Source organism: Netta rufina (assembly GCF_964035555.1).
Source record: "Netta rufina genome assembly, chromosome: 7".
Lineage (NCBI taxonomy): Eukaryota > Metazoa > Chordata > Aves > Anseriformes > Anatidae > Netta > Netta rufina.
This window is the reverse complement of record NC_140130.1, coordinates 29,400,536-29,416,099: the sequence shown is the minus strand read 5'-3', so window position 1 is coordinate 29,416,099 and position 15,564 is coordinate 29,400,536. Positions and strand designations below refer to the sequence as shown.

At 44.0% G+C, this 15,564-nt stretch overlaps 1 protein-coding gene across 2 annotated transcripts in view; it reads right to left on the bottom strand.

The window, feature by feature from the left end:
• The window catches only part of TRUB1 (TruB pseudouridine synthase family member 1), a gene marked incomplete at its 5' end in the record, with an annotated part of 51,099 nt that extends 40,024 nt beyond the window's left edge, over positions 1-11,075 (bottom strand). Inside the window, 2 exons of one of the 2 annotated variants that reach the window (XM_084290600.1) lie at positions 9,707-9,793; positions 9,880-11,075. In XM_084290600.1, the coding sequence (XP_084146726.1) occupies positions 9,707-9,776 (70 nt within the window). The remainder of the gene's footprint in view (positions 1-9,706; positions 9,794-9,879) is intronic. The other variant, XM_084290601.1, reaches the window with a different exon arrangement.
• Between the last annotated feature and the right edge of the window lie 4,489 nt (positions 11,076-15,564).

Sequence of the window (15,564 nt, the reverse complement as noted above, 5' to 3'; positions counted from 1 at the left end):
CTAGAATAGCAACTTATAATGAACAAGACCTGCAAAACTTTTTTCTTCATTATTTTAAATAGGGCTTAATGTCTCAGGCAACTAAAAGAGGATCTGTTTTCCCCTTCAGAAGCATTCTGTGCTCTTAATTCATCCATATTTAGCTTGTAAGTCCAGCTCTTTTAATGCTGAACACTGCTTTCTATGAGAATTAGAGTTCTGCTTGAATCCTTCACCGGGGTGACGCTGGCAGCAATGCAGCACACTTGCATTGAGAACAGACAGAAGCCCCTCAGAAGCCCTTCCCTCAACGGGTAGAGTTGGCAAGATCTCCCGATCGCTCCTGATTCACATTTCCATTCGTCTTCCCATTGAAGGATGACGGTGAAACGCCTGGGGGAAGGCTGGCCACAGCTGGTACTGGTTTTCCCTGCATCGTTGCCATCCAAAGTGAAGGAGACAGGCAGGAGGGGCTGCGAACAGTCATGAAATGCTGAGCTGATTAAACTTGCTTTGATCCTCACAGTAATTCTGCATCCAGGGTGCTGTGGCACATTGCTGCATTGCACACATCACCGAGCTGGAGCTGCTCCTGGGGAAAGCTTTTCTCCCCAAAGCCTGCAAGGGGATTCTTTATTCCACGGTTAAAAGTGAGTGACTGAAGCAAGCTGTCAGGGAAGCAAGCAGGCTGCAGGGTCTTTTTATTTCTGCCCAGGCCTGCCTGCACGGCCAGCCCAGCACAGGGAGCAGAGAGGACACTTAGAGCCACTTCCCTGCTTGCTGGGCTTGATTGCCGTGTGCTGCTTGCCTGTGGATCCAAGCCTTCACCATTCTCTTTACCCTTCCCAGAAGTGCACTTAGCAATAAATGGAAGGTTTGAATTCAGACGTTCACTCTGGGGAAAAAATGGGTTGCAATAAATAATGGTCACAGGTTAAGTCATCCAGGTATTGTGTGTTCCCATTAACAGACATCAGAGAAAAAATATGCCGTAATGCTTGCATATTACTTTTTTTTTTTTTTTTTTCCCAAGAACATCCATTTTAAATTACATCTCATGAGAGATTTCAGCTATTTTCTTTGCTTTCAAACACAGCTTCCCTCTGTATCTCTGACTGAAGCAGAGAGCTGAATGCAAGCTGCAAAGAAATCTGTTAGAAGATGCCCGCAGGTATACGTGGCACAAAGACACAGGAACTTTATCTTATTTTCTGGCTGCTCTGAACTGATTGTGGGGATTAATGATTTATCTCTCTTTAAAGAACTCCTTGGAGCTACATAGTCTCAAATCAGATAAAGTATACACCATTCCCTGACCAGGCACCTGCCAATTTAGGTTTATCCTTTAATCTGGGCACATCTAGTTTTACAAAGATTTGACTTAAAGGAAAGTTTCCTGAGAGACATCATCAGTGCTCATCAGTTTTCCAAAACCCATGTGATGTTTCTTCTGAGACCCCCACTAGCCTGGATTTTTCTGAGATGAGAGGAAAAGAGCAGAGATTTACTGCGCTGCTGGGAAGGAGCCGGTACCACACCTCTGCGATGGGGGAGTCCCTTGAGCGGTGCAGAGGGCTTGAGCTGGCTTCTGACACAAGGACAAAGTTTGCTTTGGAGAATATCACAAGCCGTATTTCATCGTGCTGCCAGCACCAATGGAGGCTGCCAGCAGGCACAGAGAAAGCAAGCAGCTCCTTCCTCCGCCTAGCATCTGTTTAAGTTTGTTGCAAACTTACATATCCATGCAAAAAGGGAGTAAGAGATTGCTCGGAATCAGAAATACATGACACTGGTCTATAGACAAGTCTTTAAGAAGTCAATACGGATGTTTCTGGAAGTACACCAGAGACAATGTGGCTCAGTGACATTAAATCTGGTTATTGACTCCCTTGTAATGAAGTCAATGGGAGTCATCTTGGTGAAAGAGTGTTTCGACTAGATACTTGTCTGATTCATGTCCTCATTTGTGTGAATCTGAAGTGGGATTTGTTCTTTGCGGGGAAAAAAAGAAAAAGAAAAAAGAAAAAAAAAAAAAAAGATTCATTCATATATACAATAAAAGGGAATTCACACGCACTCAGGAGAAGTCTGCCAAATGCAAGGCAGCTCCAGAGAAAAATGGCATTGTAAACCACCTCATAGCTTAAAAGAAAATAAGCTGGGCGTACAACAAGGTGGGAACCATCTGCTTGGCTTCAGTAGGAATTTCCCCTGAGTATTCACTGCAGGGGTGGATAGATCATGAAACAGAGGATTTTTTTTTCCTCCTTTAGTAATTAAATTTACTGGGTTTCTGCAGAACAGTTCCTGGCACAGAGTAAGACATGTATATGCAGTACCTTATCATTGTAAGGCCACATAATTACAGTGATAAACAAGCCCATTTAGTTAAGCAGAGTTTGACATTTTGTCTGATTGACAGACCTTCATTTGCTACAGACCATAAGTCCATTTTATGCAGTCATGTCAGATTTCCCACTCAGCCACTAGTCCGTGCACCAAAATGCCTTTCCCTTCCCTTGGCATCCAAGATAAATACCCGTTTGATGTAGTACCAGATTTCTCTAGCGAGCTAAAATTTGAAGGGGGCACCATATTTGCTTCATTCTTCTTCATGACATTCAGACTAAACAGCTGGCCTTCCCACAGGTCTTTTGTGAGGCTGGGCGCAGAGAACATGAATCAACAAGGCAAAGGTCTCTATGACCTTGTGATAAATTGGCATTGTCCTTTGCCTAGGTGCTTTTGGACCCGCACCATAAATTCTTGATCAGGATGTAAATCCAGACCTACTCCCAGTTTGCTTCTCCTGTGGTATCTGGAATTAATGCAGCAGGTAGTGGTTCAGTTTCAGTGCAATTGCAGTTAAATATTGCTGTCAATCTAACTGCCTTTAATTAAGAAATATTTACAGAGCAATTGGATGTTCTGAGAACTGCAATATAGTGACTTTGAATTCTTCAAGACTTCATTTTCTTTCTTTCTAATTTCAAGATTTTCTTTTACATTTCAGCTTTTTTTGCGCTTGTAATTTAAAACTGTGTCACATCCTCACAGCTGACCTGTGGGGTTCTGTGCTTTTTTCCCTACAGTTTTAAATACTACATGTTGGATTTACTCTTATTTTCTATGTGAAATGAAACCAACCTCAAGAGTTGTGCAATGTCAGTAGGAACACTCTCCTAGTTAAATTTTCCTGAATCTTGTTGAATATGCTAACCTCATTTTTTCCAATTCCCTTGCTGAGTGGAAAAGGCCAGAAGAATGTACAATAATTGCTCGCTATTGTCTGTACTATTAATTAAAAATTCATAAATAACGTGTACAAACAAAGATGAATAATTCATCTCTGAACAGTGGGTCTGACAAGGAAAATCCATATTCTGGATATATTTTCTCCAGATGCATCAGGCAATGAAACTGGCTCCCACAAAGGAGTTTAAAACTATCTTGTTTGTGGATCTTGAATATAAACATGGCCAGGTGAGTTTACAGAGAGAGACAGAGAGAAAAAAAAAAAAAAAAAAAAAAAGAATTAAGGAGAGATTTATAGAATAGGCATTTTAGTGTATATCGGTTACGGAGCCGTGCAGGCCGGGGGAGCGGTGTTGGCTACCAGGCTGGCTCCAGGCGCTGTTCAGTCAGTGACACCGGGCTCCTGTGGCCGTGCAGCTGACTGGGTCTGGGCGCCAGTGGTGGTCACCCTGTCTGCCAGACAGCTGGAGGTTTCCTTATCTCTGAAGCCTTATGCTAAACATGTTGCCAAGCTCTTCTAAAATGCCTCACATTCCCTCAGGGATGTGTCTGAACCTCCCGACTGTGACCGCATTTGTCCTTTCAGGCACACGGTGGGGATTTTTTGTCTCTGGGCTGTGATGCACAGAGGTTGTCTGAGCTCCCAAGGGCACAAGAAGAATACAGGAGCCCTCAGATACACCCAGAACTTGTGGTTTCGCTCCATTTCCTTTTCTCATGTAGAAAACACAGATAATAGATAAAGTTATGCTGGACAAGCATCACAGAATGGTTTGGGTTGGAAAGGAACTTAAAGACCATCTAATTCCAACCCCCTGCCACGGGCAGGAACACCACCCAGCAGACCAGGTTGCCCAGAGCCCTGTCCAACATGGCCTTGAACACTTCTGGGGATGGGGCACCCACAGCTGCTCTGGACAGCCTGTGCCCATGCCAGAAGATGTCCTCATCTCGGCAGAGCAGGGTCTGCCCCGCAGTGCATCATGGCTGTGCTGCAGTGCCACAGACCACACAAGATGGACTCCAGCAGGAGCTGGGCCTGCTCAGGGAATGGAGGGGCTGGGGCTGTGGGGAGGAACCTCCTGAACTGGCACAGCTGCGATCCCCAGGGTACTGAATCCATGCTTTGGATCAGGAGGGTAGGATGTAACAGATTTTCCTACAACGAGTATTTTCCAATAAATCCCAGTGAAGCGTACTCTTTGAACCAGTCTGTTAGAGGAGGGGCACGCTGCTGATGTGCCACTTGCTGCTATAAGGCACCGCTGATCCCCACAACCACGCAGGACGTGGCTCACAAGAACCACCTCAACAGGGTAAAAGAGGTGCTATATGTTGGCCCTGACTGAAAAGATGCAAAATTGCCTGGCAATGAACAGGTTTCGCAGCCTTTGGCTGACGATGAACTGGCTGTGTGAGTTTAGTTACCCGGTGAGGAGGCAGAGGTACGAGACCTGTTCTCAGTTTGGTTCAGTGCAGAGTAAAAAATCGCTCTCCAACTTCCCTCACCCCTGAAATTTATTCCTTGCTTGAATCTGACTTCAGACACCAGTAGCAAGGAGGAGGCTTTTGCAACCTGACCCTCAGGATGAGTAGCTGCAGCTAAGGCTTTTGCACTGACCCATTTTTCTAAAATATTTATGCCTGATCAGCCGCTGCTGTTTACTTCAGGTTCTGCCCTCTTGGCCCACACAGAGCTGCCTTATCAGCCAGCCTCTGCTATTTACAAAGAAAAAAAAATAAATATAAAATAAAATAAAATAAAATAAAATAAAATAAAATAAAATAAAATAAAATAAAATAAAATAAAATAAAATAAAATAAAATAAAATAGCTGGGAATCTGAAATTCAAGAAACCCCTTCATTTTCTCTATGTGCTGAAGTTTCCACTAAGGGAGCCATGAAGAGTTAATGGTGCAGGCAGACAGGGCTGTAAGTGGAGACCAGCAGACGCCCCAGCAACCTCACATGAGCATATAAAGGCTGAGTGCCCCTCACCTTGGCAGCCACAACCGTTGTCAAATGTAGGTGGGGTTGGCTTTTCAGGGCCCCTTACCAGCTCTGGGTGGTGTGGTCAGTTGTTTCATACCTGCTGGGTGCTTTCCCCTTGCCTGTTTGCAGAAGGGGCAGCCCCTGCCACAGAAACACACTGAAAAGCCTCCGAGCAGGCAGCAGAAAGCGGGTTGGCACTCCCCATACAGATTTCTTTCTTACAGCTTTCTGTATATTTGCTTTTTAATGGGTCAGAAGCACGGCATGCTCCTTTGCATTATTTTCAGAAGAGGGAGCTGAACTCCTGCTCCGTGCTCTCCCCTCTGACCTGCCTCATTACTGTAGGAAGGGCAAAGAAAGTCGATGAGGAATAGACCCCTTGGATCCTGAGATCCATCAGGCTGCTAGAGGAAGGGTATGGCCTCTCTGAGGTGACAGATGGAGCTGAGGTCAGCAAATTTGTCCTTTGAAGCAAATTTGCAAGAAAAGGTGCCTTTGCTGTGGGACTTTGGGGTTGCTTTGGTCAGCTCTGCTTTTTCACTGTGTCTAGGTGCAGGCTGCCTGGAGGTAACCATGGGTTTGCCAGTGATTTCAGTGTCATGGGAATTTGATCTCGAAACACACTGAGTTCACAGGCCATATAAACTACAATATTTTGCACGTCTGCTCTCAATCCAGAGAGCCAGAGGGCTGAAGGTGCATTTCCTCACTGCAAACAGCAAGAAATAGATCGTGACTTAAAAGAGAGCCACCGTCACCGACTGTTGTGCCGTTCCTCAGAGAGGGCATGGAAGGGGAATCATGACCACCCACACTTTATTGACTTTATTCCTTTTTTAACCAACAAATGAACTTCTGAAAATGTGCACAGTAGACATTTTCTGAGCTATCAGAGCCAGCTCTAAATTACGACCCTCAAATCACCAATTCAGAGCCCTCAGAAATATATATATATTTCTGTTTCTTCCACTATAATTTCCGGGCTGGGGCTTCTAGCCATTAATAGCATCTACATCATTACGGTGCCGTGACACTCCAGCAGCACCCTCATCCATTTCAGTCATTGATCCACTAATGTGTGCCGGATGAAAGAGGAAAAGGTCCAGCTCATTCATCCTCCACCTCCCTCCTCCTCCTCCTCTCACCAGGTGGCAGCCACTCGCCCTGTGCTTTAAATCCCTATCGGATTTCAGATGCTCCGTGTTAATTGCTTTGGACTGACCCCAGACAGTGAAACTAAAATTAAAGTAACGGGGGCATAGAAGTGGGTGAAATGCTACAGGAGTGAATGGCTCTGCAGCTGCTTCCCTTGGCCACAGTCTGCTGGCAGCAAGGAAATGACAAGTCAGAGCTGGGGCTGTAAAGCACACTCAGCAGCATTGGATTCTTCCTGGAACATGAAGCCAAACCAGGAGAAAGGCTAAAGAAATCAGGCAATACGGAGATCAAAGGTGCAGCAACACGCTGCTGCAGGGATGGCACCTGAAGTAGCATCAACTGCACAAGTAATGCTGCAATTCCTGCTGCACGTGAGACCAAAAAAAATCCTCCCTGCAGCCATCTACAGTAAATCCATACTGCAGCTCTGTGTTTGGGTGCTGGTGTGAGTTATAAACAAACTGAGCTGAAAGATGCATTAGTTATGCTTATAGCTTGTCGGGAGGTTCTAATACAGCAATTTGATTTTTTATTTATTTATCCAAGTAACCTATGGGCAGATTCCCCCTTTCTCTTTGTACTCATTACTTGATACATCTGTTCTTTTGTTCTGTTTTTCTTTATCTTTATATTGCTCATTTTGGGGATCAAAGGATAATGGAAATAAAAATCCTGTTAGTTTTCAAAGGTCCCCACAGCAGCAGATAATTGGTTTCCAATCAAGCCCAGCCTGTCTTTCATCTCCAAAGGCCTTGCAAAGAACATTTTGCTAAGACACAAGCATATGTGTTCAGCAGCACTGCCAGGAGATCTAATTTTGAAAGTCTGCAATTACCTGTGCAGTGGCACTTACAGAGATGAGACGCGCCGATAACAACGCTTTGTTTTTCTGCCATCTTGCATTAATGAGCCGTAACTGCACCCTTCTGCAGGGGCTTTCGGCGACACTGCTCCCATGCAGTGGTGATGGCCCAGGGCCAGGGGCAGGCTCCGGCTTCCCCTGCTGCCCGACCACGCAGCCATCCTCCTTTCCCCTCCTTTTTGGTGAAACCAAGAGAGATCTACCACCTGTTCCCACCCTGTTTCATGCTTCCACCTCCCTGCAGCAATGCGTGAGCTTAAGTTGGCCACTTGAACTTCCTGGGCTGCATCACAACGACCCCTGGAATATCCTTGTGTATACACATTGACCTTTCAGCAAGAGCAAAACACGATGCCAAGCTATGAACAGGAACTTTTAAAAACCAGCGTTGCCACTGGAAGAACTGTAAGGCAAAAGTCTGTACCGCTGTTCAGCCTGGCAGGCAGCTAATCTGTTGTGTGGCTTTTAACTTCAATGCCCTTCACCTCACCTTCTCTGAGTCACTAGAGGTCCTTCTCCTCCTGCTCCAACCACAGCTAACCACACTAAGACATACTAACGCATTTTGTTCGTGTATTGAGCAGAACAATCCCGTGCCATCTAGAGAAGCAGGAGGCACCCAGGTATGTACATATATATGCACACCAAAATCTGGGGCTGACTCTGTTTCTTTAAATAAACAGTATACATTCATTTCACTTAAAATAGGACTCCTGTCAAGCTTCTACCCTACAGCAACTACCAATTGCACTGTCAAAATCACTCTCTGTGGTTCTGAATAGGTTTCTTAATGAAAGAGCAACATTAGCTCTTTAGAACATTTTGTCCCTGAAGGATGCAGCAGCAACAGCCGCTAAATGATTTCTGGCTCAGAGATGCTTATAAATGGTAGGAAACATAATGGTTTAAAACATGAGTATCAGCTCCCTGGAAATGCTTCATAACAGCGAATCAGGAAACCAAGAGAAAAATGGATGGTTAAGAATGGTGCCCACTGATGAATGCTGTTTCCCACACGCATGCTGACCCCCTTGAGAATAATTACTGTGCGGGTATGTTGTCACTGAAACAATGAAATAACCAGAGAATGAAATTATTTGGGACTCAATCCAAAGAAAAATACTTGCTGGTAAAATGAAATTTTAATGTCCACTGGTTGCTGGATTAAATAATGATGAGCATCCGAATGAAATTCTCTGTTTCTATTTTTGCAATCTGTTCATGCTGACTGTCAGGGTGGTCATTTTTTATCCTGGTTAAACCTGGAGGCAGTCGCAGAGTAGGATTTGACTTCAGCAGAGATGTTTGGATTCAAAACAAAGAAAAAGAGCTTTTGTTAGACACTGCGTGGTCAGAGGCAGGACTCAGGTGTTCTCCTGTTTCTTTAACGGGCGTGATGTGGCTGAACTCAGCTGAAGTCTCCAAACGGGGACTTTGGCACCATTTAAACATCGCCGAAGATTTACCAGCAGGCTTGTGCACATCCCCAGTCTCAGTTCCAGACTGACTTCAGATCAAATGTCACTCTTCTTATGCAAGAAAAACCCACGAGGAGCTTTGCCACAGCATGGTGTGTATTGGGGTCAAGAACAGCAATAAAAGAGATGACATTTGTCATAGGCAGGCAGGAGTCTCTGTCCCTGCTTTGTCAGAATCTTTCCCCTGGCAGCAAGAGAATGGAATTTTTCTGCTGTTTGATTCTGTTGCTTGTTTTTCCTTTCTTTTCTTTTTCCTTTCTTTCATTTTTTTTTCTTTGTAGTTCTGAAATGTATTTTTTACTGTTATGACCCCAGATTTCTTTATGGCCAAAGAGGAAACACCTTATATATAAAGCCAAGAATTTAAGTAGAATTGAAATCTTTGAGGTCTGTTCCAAGAGCCACTATCGGTCCAGATCTGATTATTACAGACGGAATTTTGTCTAGGCACAAAAAAATGCAATGATTTCTGTGTTACAGGTCCTAGTTATAACACAGCCATACAGGCCATGGGGCTGAGCCTGCTCCCCACCTCTTCCCTGCGGGTTCTCCTCTACCCTAATGCTCCCGAGGCCTCAGCCACTCGACCAGCCCCATATTTCTCCACACCCCGTCACAAGGCTACAGTGCAGAGCTGCACGTGGTGGTACTGCTACAGCAAGCAGAGGAAAACACGGCCACCCGGTGAGAAGAGCAGTTGGCCCTGCAGCTAACCCAAATTAAAACAAGGCCGCAGGCAGGGCAGGAGCTCAGAGAGGCCTCAGCCCCGAGGCCTTGGAAATGCAGCACCAAGCCCGTGGCCTGTTACCACAGGGGCTGTGCCATGTTACAGGGCCTCAGGGCTGCTCTGCTGTGCTGCTGCGATGTTTCTGGTTTGCTTCCCATCCAGCTGTGACCCTGCTCCTGCCCAGCCCCACGGCCTGAGGAAGGTGGCTGTAGGCCCAGGGATCAGCCCGGCATCATCAGGAGGCTTCTGCTCACCTGGCTTAATGACGAACAACCCTGTATCAAATACCACATGTGGGATCGGTGCCTCCTTGGCTGTGCTCATAAAATTTCAGGGAGCCCCTGGAATAAATGGTACTGAAGTAGTACGAAGCTATAAACAGGGATCTTCAGCTGCTGTAGGAGATGAGGTACAAAGTTAGACTGACCTTGGCTCACGATGGTGTGAGTTTTCTTCATCTGATTTCAGTTTCAGCCTGGAGATCTTTATATGGCATCTGGGTCAGCTTGCTCTGTAAATCCTTACTTACTTCTGATAATTGTTGGTGTAACTGCTAACCACACAAAGCTTCTGTGGAAAACTGAGGCCAGAGTCAGCCCTCCTCTGCCAAACAGTTTAATACACAAAGAGCTGAAAAGTTGAATTGCACCTATATAGCTTGTACTTAAAAAGTTAAATGAAGTCTGGATTGCACATTCCTGGCATATGCAATTCCTCTATGACAGCTTCCTCTATTAACAGTCTGAGTCATCCAGCTGTCACATGGAGTAAAAACCATGTGCCACTCAAAAACACCAACCCAACAAAGTGGCTCAGGTATTCAACACCACCACAGTGTGTGGATGGACATCAAACTGATTAAAAATAACTAAGGCAGAACAAAACACAGTGATATAGGAATAAAAAATAATCCAAGCACTCAGGTACTATGAAAAGTTCCTTTAAATGGCACCAATCACTGCAGTTATTAGCATCACATTATTTACAGTTCCTATCCCTTTGCTTTTGTCTAAAATAAAATTAAATAAGCAAATATTAGTTTACTGGATAAGCATCAGCATTAAACTGTAGTTGTTTGGAGAATGGTGAATCACTGTCAACTGTATGACAATCCCAAACTATTGGAAGTAATGAACTTCTGTTTTCCACCTCAGAAGTGAAAGACAAACTTTTGTGTTAGAGCTTTCCCCATAGACAGAGCCAGCCATAGCTCACTGTGCCAGAGCTTCACTCAAGAGACTGAGAGAGTGTTCTCCAAGCTGCAGGACAGGCTGACTGGTAGCACAAATCATGTTTAATCGCATCAAGGCATGTGTTTTTTCATTATTCTCTCTGGTTGATATTTAGAAACAAAAAGGCAACCTTATTTTAGAAATTTAGCAATTAGAATGATATTAGTAGATCAAATTGACATTTGGAATTAATTATAAAAGGGAAAAAAAGGGGTTATGCTATCTCTTGATCTTGTAGAATGTAAAAATAGGGTCTGATAAATCTAGTTTCCTGCACATTTCCCATCTTAGAAACATCAAGGCTTATTGTGATTTGTTGGTTGATATTAACCCAACTCCTTATTTAATGACCCAAGCTGAGATCATGGCTCCAGAGAAGCAGACATAATACATAGCATGAAAGTGCATGCTAAGGCTAATACCATTTTGTTGCATGGTTTACTCCATGTTAGTACTACTTTTCCTAAATTTGAGTGAAAATTCAGAACAGAGGAACAGCCGAAGTCCAGGCTGGTAATGAGAGGTCTTGTTTACCAAGAGCAACGCTGGCTGCATTCTGGCAAATGGCAATGAGAGGGTAACACTTCAATTACCATCGGCGTAAATTAGCATCTTACAGATGCAGACAGGTTTTTGCCTATGTAAGCAAGGCCAGGTGGTTTGGGGGACTGAATTTCGATCCTACATTATTCAGGCTTTTGTTCCTTTGGAATTTGTGTTAGATAGGTTTGTTTGAACAAAGAAGCACCACCAAAAGAGTAACATGTTTAGCAACCAGAATGAATCATGCTTCTCTTCTCCCTGGTTTATGCTTTACTCCTGTGGTGAAGCCAATACCAAACTATTAGGATTATTGTGTTCCACAAACGTTTGACGTGAGCCAGGACCTCAATTCTTGATGAAAAACAGCCAGAAGGATGCAGAGGTGCCGGGCCCTGCCTGGGACCCTCACGAGGCTGCAGGTATGGGACCCTGGCTCCTTGCTTGCTGGGCTGAGCTCCAGCAGATCAGGCTGTTTGCAGTCTCCGTGGTGTTGCCAGTTTGTGGCACGTACACAGGCATGCTCCTTAAATCAACAGAAGGAACCTCCTTACACGTCTTTGCTTTAAATATGACCAAGCTATCCAGTTTTCTTCAAGCATCATTAAGAAACTCCTGAGCCCATTTTCTTCTTCTCTGCTAATTTGCCTTCCTATTTTTCTCTAGAAAATCTTAACACACTGTCAGAAATGCCTAAATCAGCTTGCTGAGCAGAGAGAGAAGACTGCATCATTTCTACTGAATGCCAGATTCCCACTGATTTCAGCATTTGGGTTTCCACTGACCCGCCCAGCCACACTCGCTACGCAGCTAGGATTTTCCTAAGGGATCCTGCAGCTGGAGCTGCACGGACAGAGGCAGTGCTGCTTTTGTCTGCGATGTCCTTCACACGCCCTGCCCGCTGGGCTGAACAAACTGCTGACTGCACAATTCCCAAGGTGAGGGACAAGAAGGAAAATATTCCCAGGGATCTGAAAGGATGGAATTAACAAGGCAAGAGAGTGTGAGTCTCGGGAGGCAGGAGAGGCAATAGAAAGATTTCTGTCCTTTACAGGAAGCTTAAATGAAAACTGTCTGGAAAGATGCACGGTGTCAAAGACTTGCTGCTAATAATAAAAATAGAAATCTCCGAAAATGTTAGGAAATAAAAATTCATGACTGAGAAAATAAACCCAAATTAAGAAACACAAACTTGACAGGTGCTTCCTGTGGATGCGGAGATGAGGGAGGTACAAGTGGCTTTCTCGAGGAAAGGATAATGAAGATCCAGAGAACAGGTAATTTGTTTCTTCTCTCGGAGGTGCCCCAGCATGGGGGGCTCCTGGCCCAGCTCCTCAAGCTGTGCCCCCCGCTGCTCATAATGGGTGCAGCTTCTGCAGAGAGGTTTTTATGTAAGCAAGCCTCATTTTGGAAGGCTGGAAATTGCTCTTCTCAGATTGCAGCAACTTTCCTCATTTGCAGGAGACTTTCAAGTGGATCAGTCCATTGCACCGCTTCCCAGCGGAACAAATACAAATCACGGAGGAGCCGTTAATTAGCTGGGAGTCTGAGGAGGTGAAAGGGATACATGCCCACTTCATCTCACCACTGATACAGCCTGGCTTCCTGTTGCAACACTCAATGTTTTGTCCAGCCGGGTTTTAAAACGTGTCGGGTGACAGGCTCCTTCCACGTCTAGCCTGGCAGCGTTCAGTCAGGAAGCTCTCATCGATCAGGAGTATCAGTTTTCCTCCATGACATTACCTCATTAATTACGTGCTGATAAATCAGGTTCTGTATTTCCTTCAGCCCTAATGTGTAAGGCTTTCAAATCTTTTTATTGTGAGGAAGTGTTCGACTAAGCCTGAGCCATAATTTCGCTATGCAAAAAGCAGTTACCCCCGTAGCCCTTCGCTCTTAAATAAATTGCTGCACTTTAATACCTTTTGCCGTTTTCCCCAGAACTTCCTGCAGTCTTGTTATCTGTCATTACTCAGCACAATGACTCATTTTCATCCAAAACGTCTCCATTTCATATGGAGACATCAGAAAATACAGAGATCTCTCTCCAAGCTGGGGTAGGGGATCCTGTACACATAATGCAAATGTCTCATTTTTGCTGCCCCTAAGGCAACACATTTGGGGGTTTATAGTTGCCATCTAGGGCTCCCTGTGGAGGGTACCCTCCCTCTTCTCAAGACCAGTTATTTCAGAGAATACATTGAATAAAACAAGGTCCTTTTTGGAAAATGAAGGTGATTAAGAATTCATTAGGTTTTTCTTCATGTTCCTACTGCCTAACACTGCAGTGGGGCTCCTCCCTTGGGGGTGCTCCAATAGTTTTCAGTATGTAAAATATTTTACCGGAGTGGCAAAGCCGTACAAACCCCTGCTGAATTATGATGCTGGAGAGCAGAAAGGCAAGAGGAGCACGATGTACCTGCTTCATCAAAGTAGCAAAACACTGACAAAGTTGTCAGTGCCACAGTGCTGTCATAGCAGACTCCATATGACCAGCAGCACTTATTGTAATGTGCAGAAATTTAAGAAATGTTGTTCAGAAAATATGTACCATCTTAGCAAGGGCGATTTAAGTAGCCCTTCCACTTGGTGAGACACTAAATTCTAAGATGCATTGCATCTTTTTATCAATATCGATCTGACTCCAAAAGCAAAACCAGCAACCAGTCTGAACTTGTAAAGTTCAGCTTTTCATATTTTCTTGCTTTTCTGGCATTCCCAAGAAGCTTAAGTCACCTGCAAACTTTAATCCACCATATGCTCCACTTGATTCCTAAATTGCTCTTCAATCCTCTTGCTCATCCTCGAGACAGAACATCAGCTGATCAAGGATGCACCAGGAACATACGGGTCTAGGCCAAAAGGGCTCATACAAGTTGTGACGGATTCACTTCTCCAAGCACTAATACCCTTTAATCCAATTGGATCACATACCAAACCAGCAAAATCCTTTGGGCTTTGACAGCACCAGCTCTGTTAATATTTAAAGGTTAACAAATTCGGTAGATCCTGTGCTACTTGTATCTGCACTGAGAGCTTTGACCGAGAATCTGTAAAATGAGCTAACGAATATGAAGGAGAAACCACATGCCCATAGTAGTGGTTTTTTTTTTGTTTGTTTGTTTGTTTTTTGTTTTTCTTTCAGTAGCATCTGGAGCCCCCCAAACTTGCATCAGAATGCAAGTGCCATAAGATTATCACGCTTCAATAATAAAGTGATTTCAAGGATATCGAAAGTAAGTGAAAAATACAAGAAGATATAAAATGTGCGATTTTGATTCAAATTCCTCACTGCTTGAGGAACCAAAGTGTCCCTAAATCTCTAAATGCCTCATGCAGGCACAGCAAGTAAATGATTTGGGGTGGGAGATGACAATCTCTGAGACCCAGGAGGATGGAGGAAAGATGCTAAGAGCTATAAAAAAGCTGTCAAGTGTATCATCTTGCTGTTGCTCTCTCCTTGTTCAAGATGCAAGAGCACTTGCAGCTGTTAAATATTGAGAAGGAAAAACAGCTTAACATCCAAGTGTAGTCCTCGAAGGGAATCTTACAGAGCAGTAAGATTTTTAAAAAGATTATGAAAACTTGAAGGACACCAAAACTAGATGAGATACTAAGAAAAGATATCCAACAAATATGATTTTAAAATATATAAAAACATGTAACAAAGCTTTCCTCAAAGGCCCCGAAGGAAGAAAAGATGCTCACTCACGTACGTGACATTTGTACCCAATTCAATAAACTGCTGTTGTGACTGAGGCACTCTGCTCTCAAATGCAATAGAAAACCAAGGTCTTGACCAGCTGCAGTCTTGAAAGATATTAGGGCTCTCAGGAAGAGCAGCCATTAATCTGTGTTCAGGATGACTGTATCCTGGCCATTTCCCTTTGCTTCCATTTTTCATGGGAAAGAGTACGCTGATTCACTCTGAGCCCTGCACAGTACAGCACAGTGCAGGAAATGGGTTTATTCCAGAAGATGCTGCAGTGACAAACAAAATGAACTTAGAAAAAAAAAAAAAAAAGATTTCAAGATGAAAGGCACGATATAAAATATGACACCATGAAGATTCAATGTTTTCTGTCTTGAGGTCATCTAACAAAACCCATTATGGATTCTGTAATAATAGAAGCAGTGGCTTCATTGAAATTCATTTATTTGGAGAATATCCCTTTTAATCCTGCATGCATTTTTTAGCACAAAAAGTTGGATTTTCTTGCAACCTCCTTTGTAAAATTTAGTATTGTATGTCTGCTCATCTGGCTGTTTCAGCATTCCTCACCAGAAATCCCACACCTGTGAAACTTCAGCAACACTATCAGTAAGTGACCTACACAAAG